Below are 19,895 nucleotides of genomic sequence, written 5' to 3'. Positions count from 1 at the left end.
TATATTCCATCATCATGAGATTAACATCCACAAAAAATTAGTATTTAGTTCATTTTGTATGTTCTACTTCATCATACACTTGGAGGAAAATAACTCAAGCTTAATTGGAGTTCATATAACCATCTATATATATATATATATATACATATACATTGAGATCAATGTCAAGGACATTCCAGTTACGAACGAGTTTGAGTTATTTCGCCCTTTCAAAATATTTTTACAAACTTAAAATATAGGAGTTAGAGCATAAAATATATATATATTATATATATATATATTAAGTTTTCTAAAGCCCAAAGACAAGTTTGGAAAAATGATTGTATATATATATTAACCAATATTACTCCCTACTAGGAAAATCAATCCCTTTTTTTCCTACTAGATGGAAATTAGAGTCTCCCCTTAGATACACACAAAAAAAAAAAGTCAAAATGGGTTGACCGATTTTATTTTTTTTTTTTTTTTGTTGTATTTGCCTTCATCATTGGTTCTTAATTTTCCATCTCTTTCCTAAACAATCATCAAACCTATATATATATATATATATATATATATATATATATATATATATATATATATATATATATATATATATATGCTCTAACTCCCTATATTTTAAGTTTGTAAAAATATTGTATATATATATTAACCAATATTTCTCCTTACTAGATAAGCCAATTTTAACTTTTTTTTCCTTAAAATAACTCCAAATTTTATTTAGAGCATATATATATATATATATATATATATATATATATATATATATATATATGCTCTAACTCCTATATTTTAACCCAACCTTAAAAATATTGTATATATATATTAACCAATATAGGCCCAACTAGATAAAACCATTAAAGTTTTTGACCATTCATATTCAAAGAACAAGTCTCCCCTTAGATACTAGGGTCAAAATGGAAAGGACGGGATAAGTTTTTGGAATTTAGGGAGAGACCTTAATTTTCCATCTAGTGGAGAAAGCATATATAGCTCATTCCAAATGAATAAAATGGTTCACCCTATATATTTTTGACCTATTAAATTGACCAATATTATATTTATATCCTTAGAATAACATTCCTACTATGTTATGGTTCATCATACACTTAGGAAGATAACTTCATAGTTAATTGTTGGATAGTCACACCAAATCATTTTGTGAGCATCCCCATTAAAAGGCCTACTAATCCAAAAAAATCTATATTTTTGCCTTATAAAAAGCTATAAGATTGTTTAGCTCAAGATTCTCTTATGATCTCAACTTTCCAAAGCCCAAAGACAACTTGGACTTGTGATTGCTTTGATCAATTCTTTAAGGGTTCTTGGTTTTGGAAAATCACTTCCTTCCAGCATTTATGTAGGTGGTGGTAGTATCATTGTATCACCTATATGTTTGAGGGCGAAATTTGAAAAAAGTATCTTCAAATTTTGATCAACTCTAAGTGGAGGCAAATATTAGTCGCAAATTTGGAATAGGGTCTACCATGCGACATTGATATTGTCGTCACATTACCCATTACCATTGTCACCCAAGTTGAAAAAAGTTAGAAAAAAACACCCCACCCGATATTGGCAATTGCGTGCCAAATTGAAAAAGTGTTCGGGCGACATTAGGAGTGGCACAGTATTCTGGTCAAAGTAAAAAAAAAAAAAGTTTGGGCAATATTACCACTATCGCACCGCCGTATACGAAATCACAAATTTGCATCCACAGATACAACTAGATAAGTAATAACTCAAGATTTATTCTACCTAGAGTTGGTTTTTCGTGAAATTCCAAAATGCAAAAGCAAATTTGGAGGTGATACGACCACCGAAATATGCTCTTATATAAGAGGTTTTTACAATGCATTATTACCAATTCAGTTACACATGCAGTTATGCCCACGTCTACTTGCATTACACGCAATAAATAAAACATTCAGACTCTTAAAAGCGAAAAGAGAGATTAAAATTTATAAGTTGCTCAACCAGGACCAATATATTTATCAACCACAACAAGAGAAACAGAATATACATCAGCGACTAGCTTGATACAAACTGTTGTTATTGTTAAAAAGAATCTATGAATTTCGATATAATATGCAAACCATATTAGATATAGTTTGTCTCTGGCTGTGGCTGATGACGGGGCAAATGACATATCGCAAGAGCATCTGAACAAGTTCATCCATGTAGACCCGATGAGGTAAATAGTTCCTAAAACTCGTCACCTTTCTGGTTTAGCTCAAATTCCTCTTCCATTTATCTTCAAGGCATTGCAAATTTGGGATCCGAGTAGTTTCCACCTTCAAGTTGTATGATGAGTTGCACGACTAATTGGTTCTTGGAAATATTGTAGGGAGATTAAAATGGCTTCCTGTATATGATAAAATGCATGAGAGATTTGACTGGATGGATACAAATGCAAGTAGTGCCATGCAGCTTTTCACGTTATGACCAAAAAACAAATAAGTCTTTGTTAGCACTATCACCTTAAATCAAAACCAACATGCTGACAAGATCACAGACAATACCGTCCTTAAAAACACAGCACTTTCAAAAATTTAAAATATGTACTAGCTTGGCGTGTTACATTTTCATAATAGAAAAATCAAACAAGTATTTAAACATATATTGTCAACATTAGGTACCTCTGTTCGAATTGTTCTACTTCCTTGATGTGGACATGTATTCAAGTAGGAATCAAAGACTTTGTTTGCATCCTTCCCCTGTCAGAGATACAAGATAGATATTATCAGTACTTCATCAAGAAGATGCCTGGTTTGTCTACGCATCTACTTCACAAATGACAATAACAAGATACAGCACAGTCATTTACAATATCTTCCTCAAGTCTCAATGACTCTGTTTGGCATCACTGCATATTAGCAAACACAGCAATTTTAACTCTCATGGTGGGGATCCCACCACCCAAAACTCCAAATAAGATGCAAATAAACTCAATCTTCACATCCATTTCAAAACTGCAGAAAGTTTTGAGCGTGTCTGCAGCCTATTTGGACACAGTTTTGGTCTTCCAAGACAACCAGAGCCCTTTATTCATTTGTAACCATAAATGTTAGCTAAATTTCAGGTACCAAGCTGAGTCAATATTCAGTTCAATAGGAGTAAAGGATGCATTACAAATTAATTAGTGCATTGGAAGCATCTGTATCTGTATTTTGGTATTTCTCTAGTAACAAGAAGACACCAAATAAATACCACCAACACTACAGGCTACGATTCTGGCGGTAGGAATTTCACTAAGGAACCCTCTACATGTCATTCACCTTTAAGCTACCGTCTTCTTCAATGCTCTCTTCCAAGCCAGCAAGTCCACCAAATGCAATCAATAGGTGACTGTGCAACATGATACATTCAATTAGTTAAGCACTAAACAGATGAAAGAAAACAATAGCCATTCAGCTGCATAAATATTAGATGATGAAAATTCAAATTATGATTTTTCTTTCTTTTTCCGTTGTTTTCCTTTCAATTTTTTTTAACATTTTTTTTAAATACATATATAATTTTTGTTTGTAGGAGTAGATAAACACATCCACCATCCTAAGAGGAAATCATCACAATCACTGGTAAAGGTAAAGCATCAACCATACATGCATATCTGAATTCTTCATATCTCCGACTAACTTATCAAAACTGACAGTTCCAGCTGAAATCCACTTGTTCATGAGACAATGTTAGTAGGGGACCAACTGGAAACAACACCACTCACCAAAGTTCTATTCACAAAAATATTGAGATCCTCAATGGGTTTGACTTATAACCATTCAGGCATCCAGTAGTTGACCCACCAACACCACATGAGCAATCAGGATTTAAGAGTATGGGATACCTCTATTTAGTCCTAAACCTTTATTCGAATCACAAATTAGAGTACTAGATTCATGTAAATGTAGATGTGAGTGAAATCAACAGAGTCCTAGTGGCTATATTATAGTTCAGGGATCACCGATCATGTACGTATTCTTATTACAGTCTTGCCCTGAACTTGAACAGACCAGGAGCAACACCTCGGGAAGAATATATGCATGATCCATAATATAATCTAGCCAAGGAAACTTTGTTAGCTTTGCATCCACATGGACATGGCCATGACCTTGATTTTCAACATTTACCAATAGAGTGTCAGAAGATGTGTCCGATTTCATTTAAGATAGGAAAGAATTGAGAACATAAGTGAAGCACAAATGAATACTTCAGTCAAAGCAGCACAAGAATGGAAGCACTTATTATAGCCTTATAGGTAATTAGGTACTATAAGGCATTGATAACTTACTAACTTTTTTTTCAAGAGGTACACAACAATTTGGGTTTTATTAGAAAGGCCATTTACTTTTTCATCAGAAGAAAACAAAAAGGAAATTCCTAAGAAAGTAACCCTTGGTACAGTTAGCTCTGATGAGTTGACGGATACCTGAATGTCGGTATAGTAAGCTCTGATGACTTAATAATGAGACCGTGCTCGGAAGTTCCAATAGTGTGATCGTATCCACCCTATATGAATCATCAGAAAAGGAAGAAAGAACTTTCAATAGTTAATAGAATTATAGCCTTAAAATAGATACACGGGGATAAACGAATGAATACCGTGTAAGGGCAGTCCTTAAATACAGAGCTGATGTTGGAAGCATATCGAACTTTGTACCCCCAGTACAACCCTGCATCTTCTCTTGGCGTGGAGGACGGAACAACTTTGTGCAAATGTTCTAGACAAATGGATGTAAGGAGTATCAAACTTTAGTACTGATATGTTCAGTATGAACTCGAAGCAGTTTTAAATATGAGATTATAACATATATGGAAAAACTTTTTATCCAGACCAAAAGCATTGAATGAGGTGTAAGTAACAAAAAGTAAGAACGATGACTGACAGCAGTACAGAACTACGACATGCTATTTGTAATAGCTACATTGGCATTAGGACTGTAGGAACTTAAATAACTTCAAATCTTAACCGGTAGGAACAACAGACAACAATATCATTGCATCAATTACGTTGAGAAGTATGAACTAAGCCAATATCTTTGTGATTTGCCTCAAAGTATGATGCACCACGTGTACATAAAATTAACCTGTGTAAAAGAAAAAAAGAACGAAAGATTCATTTCTAATTCATACACAATATTCACATATATGGTTTTATGACATCGACACCATGTCTTGATTTCTGAACTAACAAATTATGGGTAAAACTAAATGCCACCATTCATGATTTAGGAATATGCTTCCATTAACTTATAGGACTACTCCAGTACATGTGCAACTTGCATCAAAGACAGGAATATTGTGCATCTAATGAGCCAGTACTTCTATCTTAATACAACATCAAAAAGGAGAAACAGATAGACAACATACAACAATTTAGACCAAGTCTGGCAAACATATATAACTAGCACACAGCTACTTCTATAGAGAGAATCTAGCAACTTATCAGCATCACATCACAATTTTAAACTCATAGAACACACTACCAAGCTTGAGAAGCAACTCAAACTAGGATTAAAACATTTAAAACAAAAATTAAATGAATTACCTGTTCCAAAATGCCGGTTGGTTCCCATGGCTACAGTTACCCGTATTCCGGGATCAAGTGTTTCATCAACGACAACATTCTGCATAAATTCCCACTTAATCAGTACGCTAAAAAAATTATTAGAATGTTAACACTCTAGCACTGCAATATCCACGAAATTAAGTATAAATGATAAAGAAGAATAATATTTTGGAAAGACTTGCAACTCGTACCCTACTTAAACCAACATCAACTAGTGTTCCCGTCAGGTCTGAAGTTTTCTCTTTCAATGTAATACCTATATAATCATCAAAAGGTATAATTTCAGTTTTTACATGTGATAATTTTTGAAAGAGGAACTGAACAGAAAAACAACTTAGTTTAAGGATAAAGGATAAATATCGAGAGTGTGAAGACAATAACAATGAGGAAATTCAACAAAACAAAAGAGAACAAGTAAAATAGTAAGTTCAGTTGTAGTAAACTACAGTTTAGTAGTACTAGTACCAAGACTAGAGCTATTAACAATACTAGTACCAATGGGACTGTCTGACACTGATTTGCTTTCACATAAAATGAAACATCTGAACAACCGAACGCCATGATCAAACTTTAAAGTAAGACAAGCTACTTTCAGTGTTTCACTTCTGTATCCAGTTACATAATTCCAAGTAATGGAAAACAACACGGTTGCTGGTTTATTGTAAACATTTGTTCCATTTAGGATATCAGCAGCTTTTTCTTGAAGTTTCTTGTCTATGAGACCTTATGAACATACACTAGGCTTGGCATTGGCACTAAAACAGTGACATTTCTAGCTACAAGAGGCATTGACTGCAAAGATCAACTAAGAAAATCAAGTATATGGCTTACGGGCCATGAGAGATAGAGATAGAGTGTGTGTGTGTTTGTATGTAAATGAGTTTGAATGTAGGCTAACAACAATGAGTGGATAAGCTCCCATATCATGCATTATACTTAATTCTTCCCATGTTCACATATGTTGTATCAAAACCGAGAACTTGGGAAAGGGAAAGGGCTTGATCTAGTCTACGTGTCAAGCTTTCCAACACCCAATTTTTGTTAGGTAAGTTCAATAAAATTAATCCATCAAGAGAACAATGTCACTCAGTTCAAACATGCATACTAGTCTATCGACAAAATATTTGCAAATAAACGAATACCAGGAATAAAAAATACTTCCTATTTCTATATTCTTCTATCTTTTTCTTTTTGAAACTTTATTTTTATGCTGTATATATTCTGATAAGCCAATGAGCTCAGTTTATACCAATTGTGGAAGTGGTGAGTTTAAGTAGATCAAGCCTGTAAGGGGATATTACACTGCATACAAAGCAAACAAAAACAAAATACCTTCACGATATGGACCCCATTCATGCTTGCGTAGATGGTGGGGGGCATCAAGTGGGGGCAATGTACCCTTCAAAAATATAGAAAAAAATAAAAGAAGCCTTCAAATAAAAGTTGTGATAGTTAAGGAAAACAATTTTTAAAAAAAACAACTCATGAAGACCAGGATAATACCACACATCTTAAGCTGCTATGCATTGGGAAGAGGCTTCTTCTCAAATACTGTGGCGTCTCTAAATACTTCAAAATCCTTATGAGAAATGGAGCACCAGTTTCATCACCATTGTCCTCTTCTTCTGTTGTGACACTAGAGTCATGCATTGCCGTATTCTTATTGTCAAATACCACAATCTGTGTGTACAACAACATATCCTTCAGTGAATAACTCAAAGTCAACCAAAAAAAATTTATGTACACACTACAATCCGTTTACACAAATACAATTCACGTCTTCCAAGTTCAACCTCGCTGGTCATATATCGTGATTACTCAAAGTAGGGTGAAACTCTAAAAAGTGACAACCGCATTATAGACAAGCTTTTTCCCTGGGACTTGATCATTGCATTTACTTTTTAAGAGCTATTTCTCACCATTCCTCTAACTCTAGTCTACCCATTTAATCAAGACTCCTAATTGTATCTCAGCATAAAAGCTATATATTAACAACTTCTCTCAAGTTTTCATAAACATAACTTATATAACATACAACTCTTCAACTATATATCATGATATTTAGCTAAATAAACATTAACAAACAAAGGGGGTCAAATAAACTGAGCGTATTACTATTACCTCATCAACTCTGAAAATAGCAGCAGCCCTTGCAATCTGACCAGCCAACTGAGACCAAAAAGACAGAGAAAATGAACAAACATTAACAAAACAAAGCATAAAGAATGGAACTTTATGAAAATATAAAAAACCCAAAGCTGAAATGAATCTAAAATTTAGAGAAGAGAAAGAAAGTAATTACTCTAGTGGCAAGTTCGAGAGACTGTGCATTGTCGATTATTGAACCAGCAATAGCTATGCTCACTGTGGGCACCTCGTTTTTCACTTTCTTATTCTTCTTTTTCCCTTTGTTTTCATTCTCTCTCTGTGTTTCGCCATTAGTGGTCTCTGCTTCTGCTTCTTCTGTTAGGCTTCTCCTCTTTTTCGCCATTTTTGAGCTTCTGTGTAAACTTTTTTCTGGTTTAAGTTTGGTCTTTTTGGGCCTTTGTTGGGCCTGTATATGGGAAAACTAGTCGGGCCTTTCGGTCAGTCTGGCCCATACCCGGTTGCCCATGTGACGTAGAAATGCATGGACTCAGCAAAGCTGTATTTATTCTAGTTCATTTGTATTTTGTAGGCCCTGTAGTATTTTTTTTATTGGTAAACCTGTTTTAAATGAAATAAGTAACTTTTTGATACTGGCCGACTTTGCTAATCAGCACCTGCGGTGTAGTGACCCCAACGAGTGGTGTAGTAATTGTCCTAAGGTTGCTTTTTCTAAATAAATGCGAACTCTTTACAATATTCAACAGTAGCTGGGGTGTTGGGGTACTCTTATTTTAGATAAAGTGGTGGCATACGGCTTAGACTTAAATCTGCCATGCACCTAATTAGTATGAAATTTATGGAAAGGTTTCCAGCTAAAGTATGAGCAGAAGACAGATAAACCTGGAATTTTCTTTTTCTAAATTTTATAAATGGTAAATGAAACCATTTTTACAAGAAAGCAGTTCTACATGAGGTATCAAAATCTAAGAAAATTAATGATGTATTATCCTTTGTCCGCAGAGTTCTTGCTTCGCTCAAAATGGAATTAGCAATCTTCTCTGCTGTAGTTCCTGTGTCTGCAATGAATCTATCTTTTGCCTGTGCAGATTACAATAAGAAATTTATCAAGATATTTACAACAATTCATGTAATATTGAAGCAAAAAATTCAATACCTCAAGGACAAGTTGCATGGCCTTCTTAATGCTGATCACATCCCATAACCCGTCGCTGCAGTTAAGAAGGAACAAGTAATGTCAAACTTTGTAATTGTCATATAGAAACCAAGTTTGACTTGTCAGCTCCTACAGACACTCCCTCTTCTCCAATTAAGCCTTATATTCCATTGTTTCGTAGTTTGTGGATTATCAGAAGACCACAATGGCACATGAAGGTTGTTAGAAAACGTCTAAGATAATTAGGGCTGTGAAGTACTAAAGTTCATAGAGCTCGAGTCACCTGGCCAATAGCGCAAATGCATTGCTTTCTTTATCTATATGCACAACTTGGCTTATGTAGGGCTCCGAACTGAAGCGGGAGTCCTGTTCTTTCAGAAACTTATCTCCAAGCATCCGTGCAAGATTTAGACCTGAACAGAATTGAGATGGAAAGGGTTAGCTTATCACAATTTGTAAAATCAGTCATGACATGAGAGAATATGAGGTATTACCGCATAATCGAGTTTCACCATCTTTCAAGGGTTCTCCTGTTTCCCTCAACCGAATTCTTTCAGAATGAGCAGTTATTCTATGATCTTCTGTCATCTTGATCTGCCTTCCCCGTATGCTGTCATATAAAAAATAAAGTCGGTTTGCAGAACATCAGAACCCAAACAGTGATTTCCTTTTTCCTTTCTGTTTTTCCCTTTCTCTAGCACAAGAATCATAAAGTACAACAAGTTTATAATGGACTGGCAGTAACTCTTTAAGTGTCATCTTCCAATTCCTAGTGCTTAGAAAAAGCAGAGATGTGGGGGAAATCCTAAACAAAGTTTACAGTGTCAGGATCTCGGAAAGACAATCCATTAGGTTTGCATGCATTTCTTTTTTGGGGTCAGATTGAAGTTAATTGAGTAGGGTAAGTTTGTACAAAAATGGCTCAGCAAATAATCGAAGTAAATCATCAATTTAAACTTAGCTTGCTAGTAACCAAACACAAAGAGCACAAACAATTATAGATGCAAAATGATACCTAGAATGCCCTGCATCTATTCATGCTTCAAACAAATACTACATGGTACTTAGAAACAATATTTACCACCATAAAAAAAAAACAATATTGAAGAGCTACAAAGTACGGACAAATAATGAATAAAGGTTGCAGACTAAAAAATACATAAAGTTGCATTCAAAGTTTCATACTGAATCAGCACGTACATAATTATTCAAAGAAGATGTTTATTATCATACACGCAGAAAGGTACCACAAGTACATACTTCATTACACAGGCTGAATCTCCAACATTTGCACATTGTGCACAGAATTTTTGTTGACCATCAGCCCAAACCAAAAGCACTGTTGCAGTACAACCCTAGAAAAAAATAATACATGTTTACTGTCACTTCAAGCTCTTAAATAAGACTTTACCAACACTAACCAAGGAACACACCACACACTTCCCAAACTTTTGAAATCATTAACCAACTAGTTAGATACTTAATTCATAGTGACAGGAAGAGTATAAAACACATGTGCTGATTCATCCTAGCTCATTGGTACAGGCATCAATATAAAGCCCACAGAAACTAAACAAGGCTGCATTAGAGCTTAAAGTGATATGCACCAAATAGATAAAGACTGTCATGAAACATTAAGTTTTTTTTCTTTTCCCTTTTTCAAGTTTTTAAGCCTAAAATATATGTCACGTATATATTATGAGCCCAATGCGTCAACAAGTCTTCTGCCCGATACAAGGACTAAGAAGTTTAAAACTTCTAATGAAGATACAAAAGCAGTTTAGGATAACAGTCAAAACAGACGCTTTTGCCAAGGTAACTTACAATAAGATTGACTTCCAAAGTAATTCACACGTAAATTCTTGCAAGGGTATATGCATAGAATAGGATTGACTTCCAAAGTAATTCACACAATAATTCTTGCAAGGATATATGCATAACCTCCGTTTATCAACATTAAACATGAACAATTAAATCACATCACATATGCTAAGAGTATTGAAGAGTAATAGCATCAAGTCCTACCAACATAACTAGGAAATACAAGTTTTGATATCCAAAAACTAAAGCAATGTTAACATTCATGCATTTCACTCGACAACATTCACCCAAACTTTAACTAATGAGATCCTTCCATTTGTTTTGTTTACGATAACGAACCTGAGGTTTCCTTCATTAACTTGTACAGTAACATGCATTTCATTAGGTCAAAACAATAGATTGTCAATTGGCAACAATTTGTAGAAAATGATATTTCAGGTTACAATCACATTTATTAATGTATCTTCTACAAGAAGCTTGCATGTGGAAAGAAGAATTGACAGGGAAGAAAACCTCGTACTGATGAGGCAAAGCTGATTCAGTCTGAATAAATGCGTCCCTAAGGACATCAGAAGCATCACAGCAAGAAAGAACCCTCTCTCTGTTTTCTGAAACTGATAAAATACTTGCAATGGTCTCAGGGAGCATCCTGCATAACAAAACAGAAAATACAATTAAATACCAAAAAACAAAAAAAAATATCCAGGGTTAAGAATCATTACAATGAGCGATTAGAATTACAAATACAATTTGCTATTTGCTATTCACAGATAGGAGGTAACCGAGTAAAAGAAGGGTGTCTGAGCCACTATTCAAAAATAACAACTGGTCAAATTTCAACAAGTCATGATGCAACAAAAAAAAGGAAAAGGTAAAACTCAGCAAATGGACCCTAATTACTCCCTCTAAATTTATGGGATCCTCTAATTAGTTGATCTTTTTGTTTTATTTAAAGGATTGCAAGTACAGATTGAATGAATCGTTTATCCAATGAAATAAAAGCATGAGAGTAAACATAAGTATGGTAACCAGAATACCACTTACTTACATTTTCTGTCTATGCAGAAGCAATTCTATGTTTAACAGTATTGTGAGATCTACTCATGTTACTGTAGGGATTATGGTTAGATCATTTTCTTTTGTGTTAGTGTGTGTGTCTGTGCCAGGGGCTCACTCACAAAGCCTCATCCCATTCACATTTTTCTAAATGCCCACCCTTTTTTCTTTTCTTTTTTTATCTTATCCCTGATTTTAAACATAAAAAATAAATATTCTATTATGTTATGCTGTAACTGCCAGCACACATTTTTAGGATACTGCGAAAAAAAAAGGTTCAGATCTCAGACACACTGGCTCTCTTCCTTTCATTTTCTGTTTTTCCTTTTCTTTTTATCTTTTTTTCCGTTTTCTTTTTGATCAGCAAAAGATAACATTTTGATTAAAAAAATAGCAATTACATCAACACCAAGAACAATAACAACCTATTGTTCATGGACCAAAGTCCGCCCACAGTACACCATAACAGACCCAAAAAGAAGAAAACCAGAACCAACAGAAGGTGGTTTAAACTAAGATGAAAAAATAATAATAAATAAATAAACCCCTGCTACTGGCGACATTAACACCTCACAGTTGTTCCTCATTCACCATGGACCATCCTCTCTGATGATATTACCACCATCCTGTCTTTTTCCACCGCAACTCGCTCCTCACCTTTCCTGGACATTGGTATATCCATATCGTGAATACTTCCATGAACCCTATCAGCACACTGCCTTTCTGTCTCATATCTCTTCCTTTATTATCATATAATCTCCTCCTAATCAGGGCATCCAAGACCCTAACCCCAAAGAAAAAACATAGGTAGATCGCTCAAATCCCTATCTTCACAACCAAACAATTGATCACCTTACCTTCTAAAAACAGTTTTGAACAGATTAGAATACCCAAGGCATTCTTATACCATCTTCCATTTTTATATAGAAGAGGGGAAGGCCACTATTTATATCCATGTTCATTTGCTTTAATCAACCAGTTGGATCAAACGGAGATACTAATAGAATCAATACATTTCCCAAAAGTACATGATAACAATGGAATACAAACAAGCGGTGCAGCATATCATAATTGTTAAAAATAAAAGAGAACGAATGGAATCAGTGTATCCCCTTGAAATTGATTCACCCAGTTGAGGAGATTAAAAACTGAAGATTTTTTAAAGTCGGATGTTTCTATAGAATGAAAACCTCATTAAATAACAATAAAATAGGATAAAAGGACCAACTTGCTAGCAGCTTTTGCAGCTCCTGAACCACCATGCCCATCACAGATTCCGAAGAGTCCAAACTGCAATGTGGATATAATTAACGCAAACCAAATGGGGACAATCCATAGAAACTTCAAGACAAAACTTCAAAAATCAAAACCTGTTCAATTCCTGGAAGAGGCCATTGGTAATAGCAAACATCCTCCATTGGAAGTTTTTTGCCTCCTCGGCGCAAAGCCATCGGATCAGAAGCAATACCAACTCCAAAAGGAATTTGGTCTTCAACGTGAGTAATCTGAACCTGATAAGTAAGGTGGAATGAAAAATCACAAACTGAAGACGGAAACATGATACACATTGTGGTATTTTAAAATGGTGCAAACATCAACTATTACAAAGTAACATATGTACTTTGCTTTACACGTGATGATGGTATATATCAATGCCTTAAATTGCCTCCTAATAATGAAATAAGATCAGAGGTATGGGAAATTAACAGTGAAATATATGTTTGTGTGGCAAAAGACTGGTAACATGGACATAAATAGGTGCTCTACTTTAAGTAACAAGGACAGTTAATTCTCCTATTTCATTTCTTATTCTTGCTTATTTTCTGTCATTAAAACAATTTTACCCTGACCAACTCAAAATGTTTGAGAGGCATTACGTACAGGATGACGATGATGATAATCACTTTTTCCTCTATAATTGACGGAAGGAATTCTGCACAGGATGACAATGACAATAATCATCTTTTTCTATGATTGACGGAAGGAATTCTGGATAGGATAATGACGATTATTATCGTCTCTACCAATTTTTTATTTTTTTTTGGGGGGGAGGCATCAAACTTTGCATCACCCATACCAACTCATGACAATATTGCACACAAACACCTGATAGCCCCTATATCATACCAACATGACTTTCGAAGGAGGCCTGCCATATTTACAAGTCAAATATTACAATCCACATAGAACATGCTAACTACATAAAACCAACATAAAGGAACTAGAGGACGTACATTGTGACATAAATATCCCTATCATAAAAAGCATCTTCTACCAAGGCTGGCAAAGAGCACACCAGAGACAGTGGAATATATCCATACCCCTATAGAAAATAATTACCTAATTCCAATAGATAGAGAGAACCAAGGGTCTAGAGTATAAATTGCATGACGAGCTTTTTAGTTCAATACAAGCAATGGAACTTCAACTCACAAATATATTTGAAGTTGTGCCAAGTGTAATTATGTCCCCACTGGACAGCTCAATGGGTTCACTCCAATGTCTACTTCCACTGTCAGGATTGTGAACGGTCAGAGAGTTCAAAAGTGTCCCATTTAGGCTCCCCATGTCCACCAATTCCCATTTCAGTTTCTGTCAACAAACATTAGAAATTTAGAATACTCAATACCATCTTGAATAACCTCAAGAGTTGGAAAGATGCAACACAAAGCACATGGAAATGAAAACGCTTACATTTAAGTTCCAATTAATCATAGCATGCTTTCCAGAAATCTCTGAATCCTTCAGCAATAGATCACTTGGAGAAACTCTTCCAAGTGTCAGTGGAAGTCGAGAGGTATCTGTTGATTGTAAGGAACAGCGGGTCCCACATGACGGACCAGATATAACTTCCAGAATAAGGCTGCTTCCTGCACTTCTAAGGGAAAGGTAGGATCACATGTTTTACATATTCAGCAGAATTCAATAATACAGATTCATATCGCACGGACAAAGCAAAATTGACTAAGATTTATACGTGATGTAAAGAAAAAACAGCATACTTTGATTTGCGGTATCCTTGGGTACAGACACCTGATAGTCATCAACTGATTCACGATTATATCCATCCCTTCTAGCACTTTTGTTCTCTTCAAATGAGTGATTAGGCAATGGACGTTTAAGAGTTTGGCCAACCACAGAATCTTCTGAAGGATCTGAAATCACATCTAGGACCAAACTAGTACCTGGAAGCATTAAAGTCAAAATATAGATTATCACTCCCAAAATAAGAATAATTTGTTATTCTAATACTATTAGGTTTTTCATTGGTTCTTTTATTTACTTTTATCTTGTGTAAAATGTTAACATATGGAATCACGACTATACTGAATGTTTCCTAGTAAAACTACAGAAGTAAAACACTCACAAGGATAGAAAAGGAATATAAAGTACCTTGGGTGACATGTGCATCTGCCGATGGAAGCCTCTGTTTGTAGACAAGTCCTTGTGCTCCCAATGAACTCAATTGACCTTCAATTTGAATACCACAGCCTTCTAAGTCAAAATTTCGTGGAAGCTCATCGCTTTGACTCTCCAAATCTTCAGACACAAGAGGCCTTTCTAGGTCTACATCCTAGATAGGTGGAAACACAAATAAATTGTAAGCTACTGAGCTATTCGATATAACAAGGACTGTTTACATTTTTCAACCTCGGGGCTATCTACAAATCGCCACCATCCAAATATAAGACAAAGAACTTGTGCTAACACTCGATACATACTAGTGGAAATAGTAGTACACACACACACTGGCCTAAGAACTTGGAATATGATTTGTAAAGGAAATATAGAACAAGTATGTGAGCGATGAAATCCCTTATATACCCCGACTGTTATAGTGAGGCCAATCTAGACCAAGCCCTCAAAAACATTGTGATATGCAACTCACGACAAAACAGCCTAGCATGTAATAGCATTGGTGAACAGATATAATACATTTGTTCCCAGACCTTAAAAGCAATTAACTATCACAGTTTAGCACTAGCACCAAGTACCAATCATTCTATAACAAAGAATTCTCCCTGCTTACAATATTCTCCTACTAAACTACCCAACAAATTCAACAAATGCAATACACACAAAAAACACCTCATTCAAACCAAAATTTCCAACATCAGCAATAAAACAAATTATTAAACAGCCCCAAGCTCATTTTTTGATGAAATCACAAACACCCAAGGACCAAAAACAGTGTTAAATTGCAAAATCAAGTTAAATAAACAAACTTTAAACAAAATAAAACATACCCTTTTGATGAAATGCCAAAATGAAACGTAAAAACAATAAAAAATAAGAAAAAAAAATGTATATACCGTGATGGGGCGACGGGTAGTAGGAGAGAGAAAGAAACGCCAAGGTTTGCAGAGAAAGATAAAGAGGGCAAGGAGGAAAAGAAGCATAGTAAGGAGGAAAAGGAGAGTTAGAATGCTGCTGGTTGTTGTTAACATGATCATCATCATCATCATCTTCATCAGCATGCATACCACTAATCTCGGCTTCTTCTGAAGATAGATAGATAGACAGGCGAAAAAAAAAATGGATACAACTAACAATACAACGCTAAACTAAGGTAACCAAGAAATGCGGCTTTGAATTGGTCGCAATTGAGTGAGGTGGCATAGTTGGTGGGGCCATGTATGTTTATGTGCATACCATGTGTACTCAGTGATCATGCTTAGCATGTTTGCATGTAATTACATAAAATATGTGGTATTAGGTCCATTAATTAATAGAAAAAATCATTAAAAGATTATTAATTTTTTATCCAAGTTTTGGGAGAAACAAATTTAAAAGTTGTAATAATGATTTTAAATTAACTAGTGTGTGTATTAGTAATCAACTAATCACCATTTGATCATTTATGATAGATTTGTTTTTATATTAAGATTTATTGGTATTTTTGGGTATTATCTTGAGCTTAAAAGGTAAAAGATTTGTGTGAGACTACTCTATCCTACCATGTAAAATCTAAAATTCATTATACTTTTATAACTCATAATTATTAGTTGGTTTTACTCGGATCGGTGGTATATATGGGATTGGCACATACCGATCTGGTTCTAAAATGCGGTTTAGAAAACCACGGTTTTTACCTAGCCCATTGATATTTTGAAAGAAAATAAAATAAGTTGTGTCCTCAAATATCTACAAATAATCATGGAGGAACATTCGTCTTCTATCTTTTTTGAAACTTGCATTCTCTCACCTTTATACTTAAAAGAATCATGCAGGCAATTTCAAAATAGATGCTTTTTATAGATTTATAGAAAAATAGAAAATAAAACAGTTGTGATTTAACCATAAATATGTTGTTCTTCATCAAAATAGGGAAAAAGAACAATTGCTCGGGTGAAAACACTTTTACCTAAATGTTTTTGAGGTGTCTAGTTTTGTAGGGGTATATTATTTGATTTTTAAGGAAAAAAAAGTTTTCATCTACTCCATATATGCTTCAAAGAGTTTGGAATGGTATGCGGATGAGAATAAGAACTGTAAAGTCATTATTCAACCAAAAAAAAAAAAAACACAATATAAAATAATGCAAAATTCTTACCTTCAATAAAAATATGTAGGGAACGGAGCGATCCGTCATAAGAACAGAGCCGATATGAAAGATAACAGACTGCAACAAAACTAATGTCATGATTATTAAACATCTTGCTTCTAGCCAACTTTTGTTTTCTGTCAGGACTTATAGCCAACTAAGGTCTTTGAAGAAGCAATTCCAACATAAAAAATAGATTACTCGATGGTCATGCCCAATTGTTCCCATTCATGAATGAGAGTTTGAATCCCCACCCACACAATACAATTTCCCACCCCAACACAGTTGTATTAGTGATGGTGGTATTATTGGGTAATTATCGTTTGTCAATCCGACAAGGTTGATACTATCAACTTTTGAAAAAATATTGTGTGTGTCGACTAATATGCAACATTAGGAGGAAAACACCAAAACTTGTAACTTGAAAATGTTGAATATTAATTAAATAAACAAATATATATGTGGAGGGATCCGTTTACCATGGTTTATACCACACCCTTTACAAGAGGAGTTAAGAGCTAATATTTTGTAGATACGATCTACTAACTGTGGATGGATACTTGATAAAGACAAATTTATGTAGACTAACTACCTATGCATAAACATAAATAATCAATTACATAAACAAGTGCTTAGATCAATATTTATACTCTTAATTCATTATGCAATATATAAAGAGTACGAATTCGTTCCACTCATAAACCATCAAGACATAAATAAAATTCAACTAACAAAACAAAAGGAACAATAATGAAAGTAATTATTTGAATAAGAAATTAACTATTATGATGATACTACAAATTTATACTAAATTAACTAACAACATAATGATGTAAATCAAAGATAGAGAATGTTAGAGAGAGAATTAAATCTACTTTTCAATTCCTATAAGTGTTAGAATAAATTGTCAAGAAACCCTAATATTTATATTTTCACTAAAAAATTAAATATAAATCTTAGACTTTTATGATCCCTAATTCAATTCAATTATATCATCTCTAGTCATAATCAAATTAGCATGAGAGGAATGTTTGTTTTCCATTCTCATGGCAAAACTCACAATCCTCTAGTTTAGATTTTTCTCTTCTTATCTCTAAGTCAAGACAAATCCAAACTTTAAACATTAATCAACAAATCTATGCTAAACAAATCAAGTCCTCTCAAAGTTTCATTAATCTCCCTCTAATGGGAGTTTAGCTTTGATTCATTGGACTTAAATTACTTAAACAATAAAGATAAAACATAATAAAAGAACTTGAAGATATTTTTATTGAAGGTTTAATGGAGGCTACAAACTAAACCTAAATTATTCTAACTTTAAACTAAACTATATAGGGAGAGAGAGAAAGCCCTAATTACACTAATTAAACTAATGGGGGAGTAGCCTTGAATAATTACACTATCATTTCTAACACAAGAACAAATAGAACAAGTCATTATTGAATAAGTATTAAACTCTATTAATCTATTTGAACAATAATAATAATGATTCATAATGAATTAAAACTAAATTTAAAACTAAGATTACGAATAACTAATTATCAATTTAAGACAAACTAAATGAAATGAACTAAGTAATGGATTCCAAAAACTAAATTTATTGTTCTAACTAATTTATTGATAATTCACTAGATAAACAATAAGTTATTGATTCTACAAACTAATTTCTTGTTCTAAAAACTAAATCTATGAAAAACTAGATCTAAAAACTAACTATTGACTTATTCACTAAGTAAAATCCCTCTTTCTTAAGAGTTAAGTATTTCTGTCACAGCCTGAATTTCTAAACAATAACAAAGTGAATATTTGAAATATAAATATCTCAAACATCACTAAGTTCATTTGTTTAAAAACCCAGACTATGATGGATGATACTACACATACAAACCCTAATAGCCATGTCATAAAAGAAACAACTTAAAATAAAATAATCCCAATAATTATCCGCAGCTTCTTTATTAAGATAACATCATTCCAAATAAAATATCAAACAAACTCTCAGAATAGTATTCCTCACTACCATGTTCTCATGCCATGAAAAAGGTAAACTACGTTATTACATCCTTCCAATAGGAATCGGACCTAAAAGAAAACTAATTGCTCGGGCAAGAATCCCAATCACGCTTGGCGGTTCCATCGCCTTCCACCTATTTTCCCAAGAACACACTCACGTTGCCAAAACAAAACAAACATGGGTCACAAATGAAATTTTCTTTGGTATGAATAGACTAAATACATATAAACATTTCAAATTTTACTTATCCAACTAACACTTTAAATCTATCATAACCTAATCATTCTTAGCTTGGAAGACAGGTAGTTCCGTCATCTCAACCGGCATAGTTTCTTCCCAAGCAAAACTTCCATTTTATTAACTTTCATTTTATTAACTCATTCTAATAACTCCTTTTAATATCTAAATAATTGAATTACACTTACCAATATCCGCCGCTGTATAAGGGTAGGACCGCGTCCCTGCACAAAATATTATTAAGTCCTACCCTCCTGCAAAAGAAAGTTAGGACTTGTATATATAACATATGTAGATATTCTATATGTATTCAAAGATAAACCCAAGCACGCTCGTATAAACAAATCAATTTCTCTTATCAATTAATCAATTTCTTTTCTTATACACCCACCCTTTA

General features: G+C 34.0%; 2 protein-coding genes across 2 annotated transcripts; both read right to left on the bottom strand.

Moving 5' to 3' along the window:
* Nucleotides 1-1,932: 1,932 nt before the first annotated feature.
* Nucleotides 1,933-8,087, bottom strand: LOC147499583 (methyltransferase C9orf114 protein). Its single transcript, XM_086561342.1, has 11 exons — nt 7,866-8,087; nt 7,685-7,732; nt 7,067-7,243; nt 6,896-6,962; nt 5,755-5,819; nt 5,543-5,621; nt 4,597-4,715; nt 4,424-4,503; nt 3,276-3,345; nt 2,637-2,714; nt 1,933-2,362 (listed from the first exon to the last, which is right to left on the bottom strand). The coding sequence occupies exons 1-11, from the start codon at nt 8,052-8,054 to the stop codon at nt 2,294-2,296; spliced, it is 1,041 nt and encodes a 346-aa protein (XP_086417468.1). The 5' UTR covers nt 8,055-8,087; the 3' UTR covers nt 1,933-2,293.
* A 461-nt stretch (nt 8,088-8,548) lies between these two features.
* KAPP (kinase associated protein phosphatase) lies at nt 8,549-16,362 on the bottom strand. Its single transcript, XM_086561341.1, has 13 exons — nt 16,016-16,362; nt 15,096-15,276; nt 14,705-14,887; nt 14,397-14,572; nt 14,136-14,294; nt 13,073-13,213; nt 12,931-12,992; nt 11,160-11,295; nt 10,086-10,180; nt 9,320-9,435; nt 9,109-9,238; nt 8,826-8,880; nt 8,549-8,749 (listed from the first exon to the last, which is right to left on the bottom strand). Exons 1-13 carry the CDS (start codon nt 16,178-16,180, stop codon nt 8,600-8,602), a joined length of 1,749 nt encoding a protein of 582 aa, XP_086417467.1. The 5' UTR covers nt 16,181-16,362; the 3' UTR covers nt 8,549-8,599.
* Between the last annotated feature and the right edge of the window lie 3,533 nt (nt 16,363-19,895).

The sequence above is a fragment of the Coptis chinensis genome, chromosome 5, assembly GCF_015680905.1.
Source record: "Coptis chinensis isolate HL-2020 chromosome 5, ASM1568090v1, whole genome shotgun sequence".
NCBI classification, from domain to species: Eukaryota; Viridiplantae; Streptophyta; class Magnoliopsida; order Ranunculales; family Ranunculaceae; genus Coptis; species Coptis chinensis.
The sequence above is the reverse complement of the archived record's forward strand: the minus strand, read 5'-3'. Positions and strand labels throughout refer to the sequence as shown.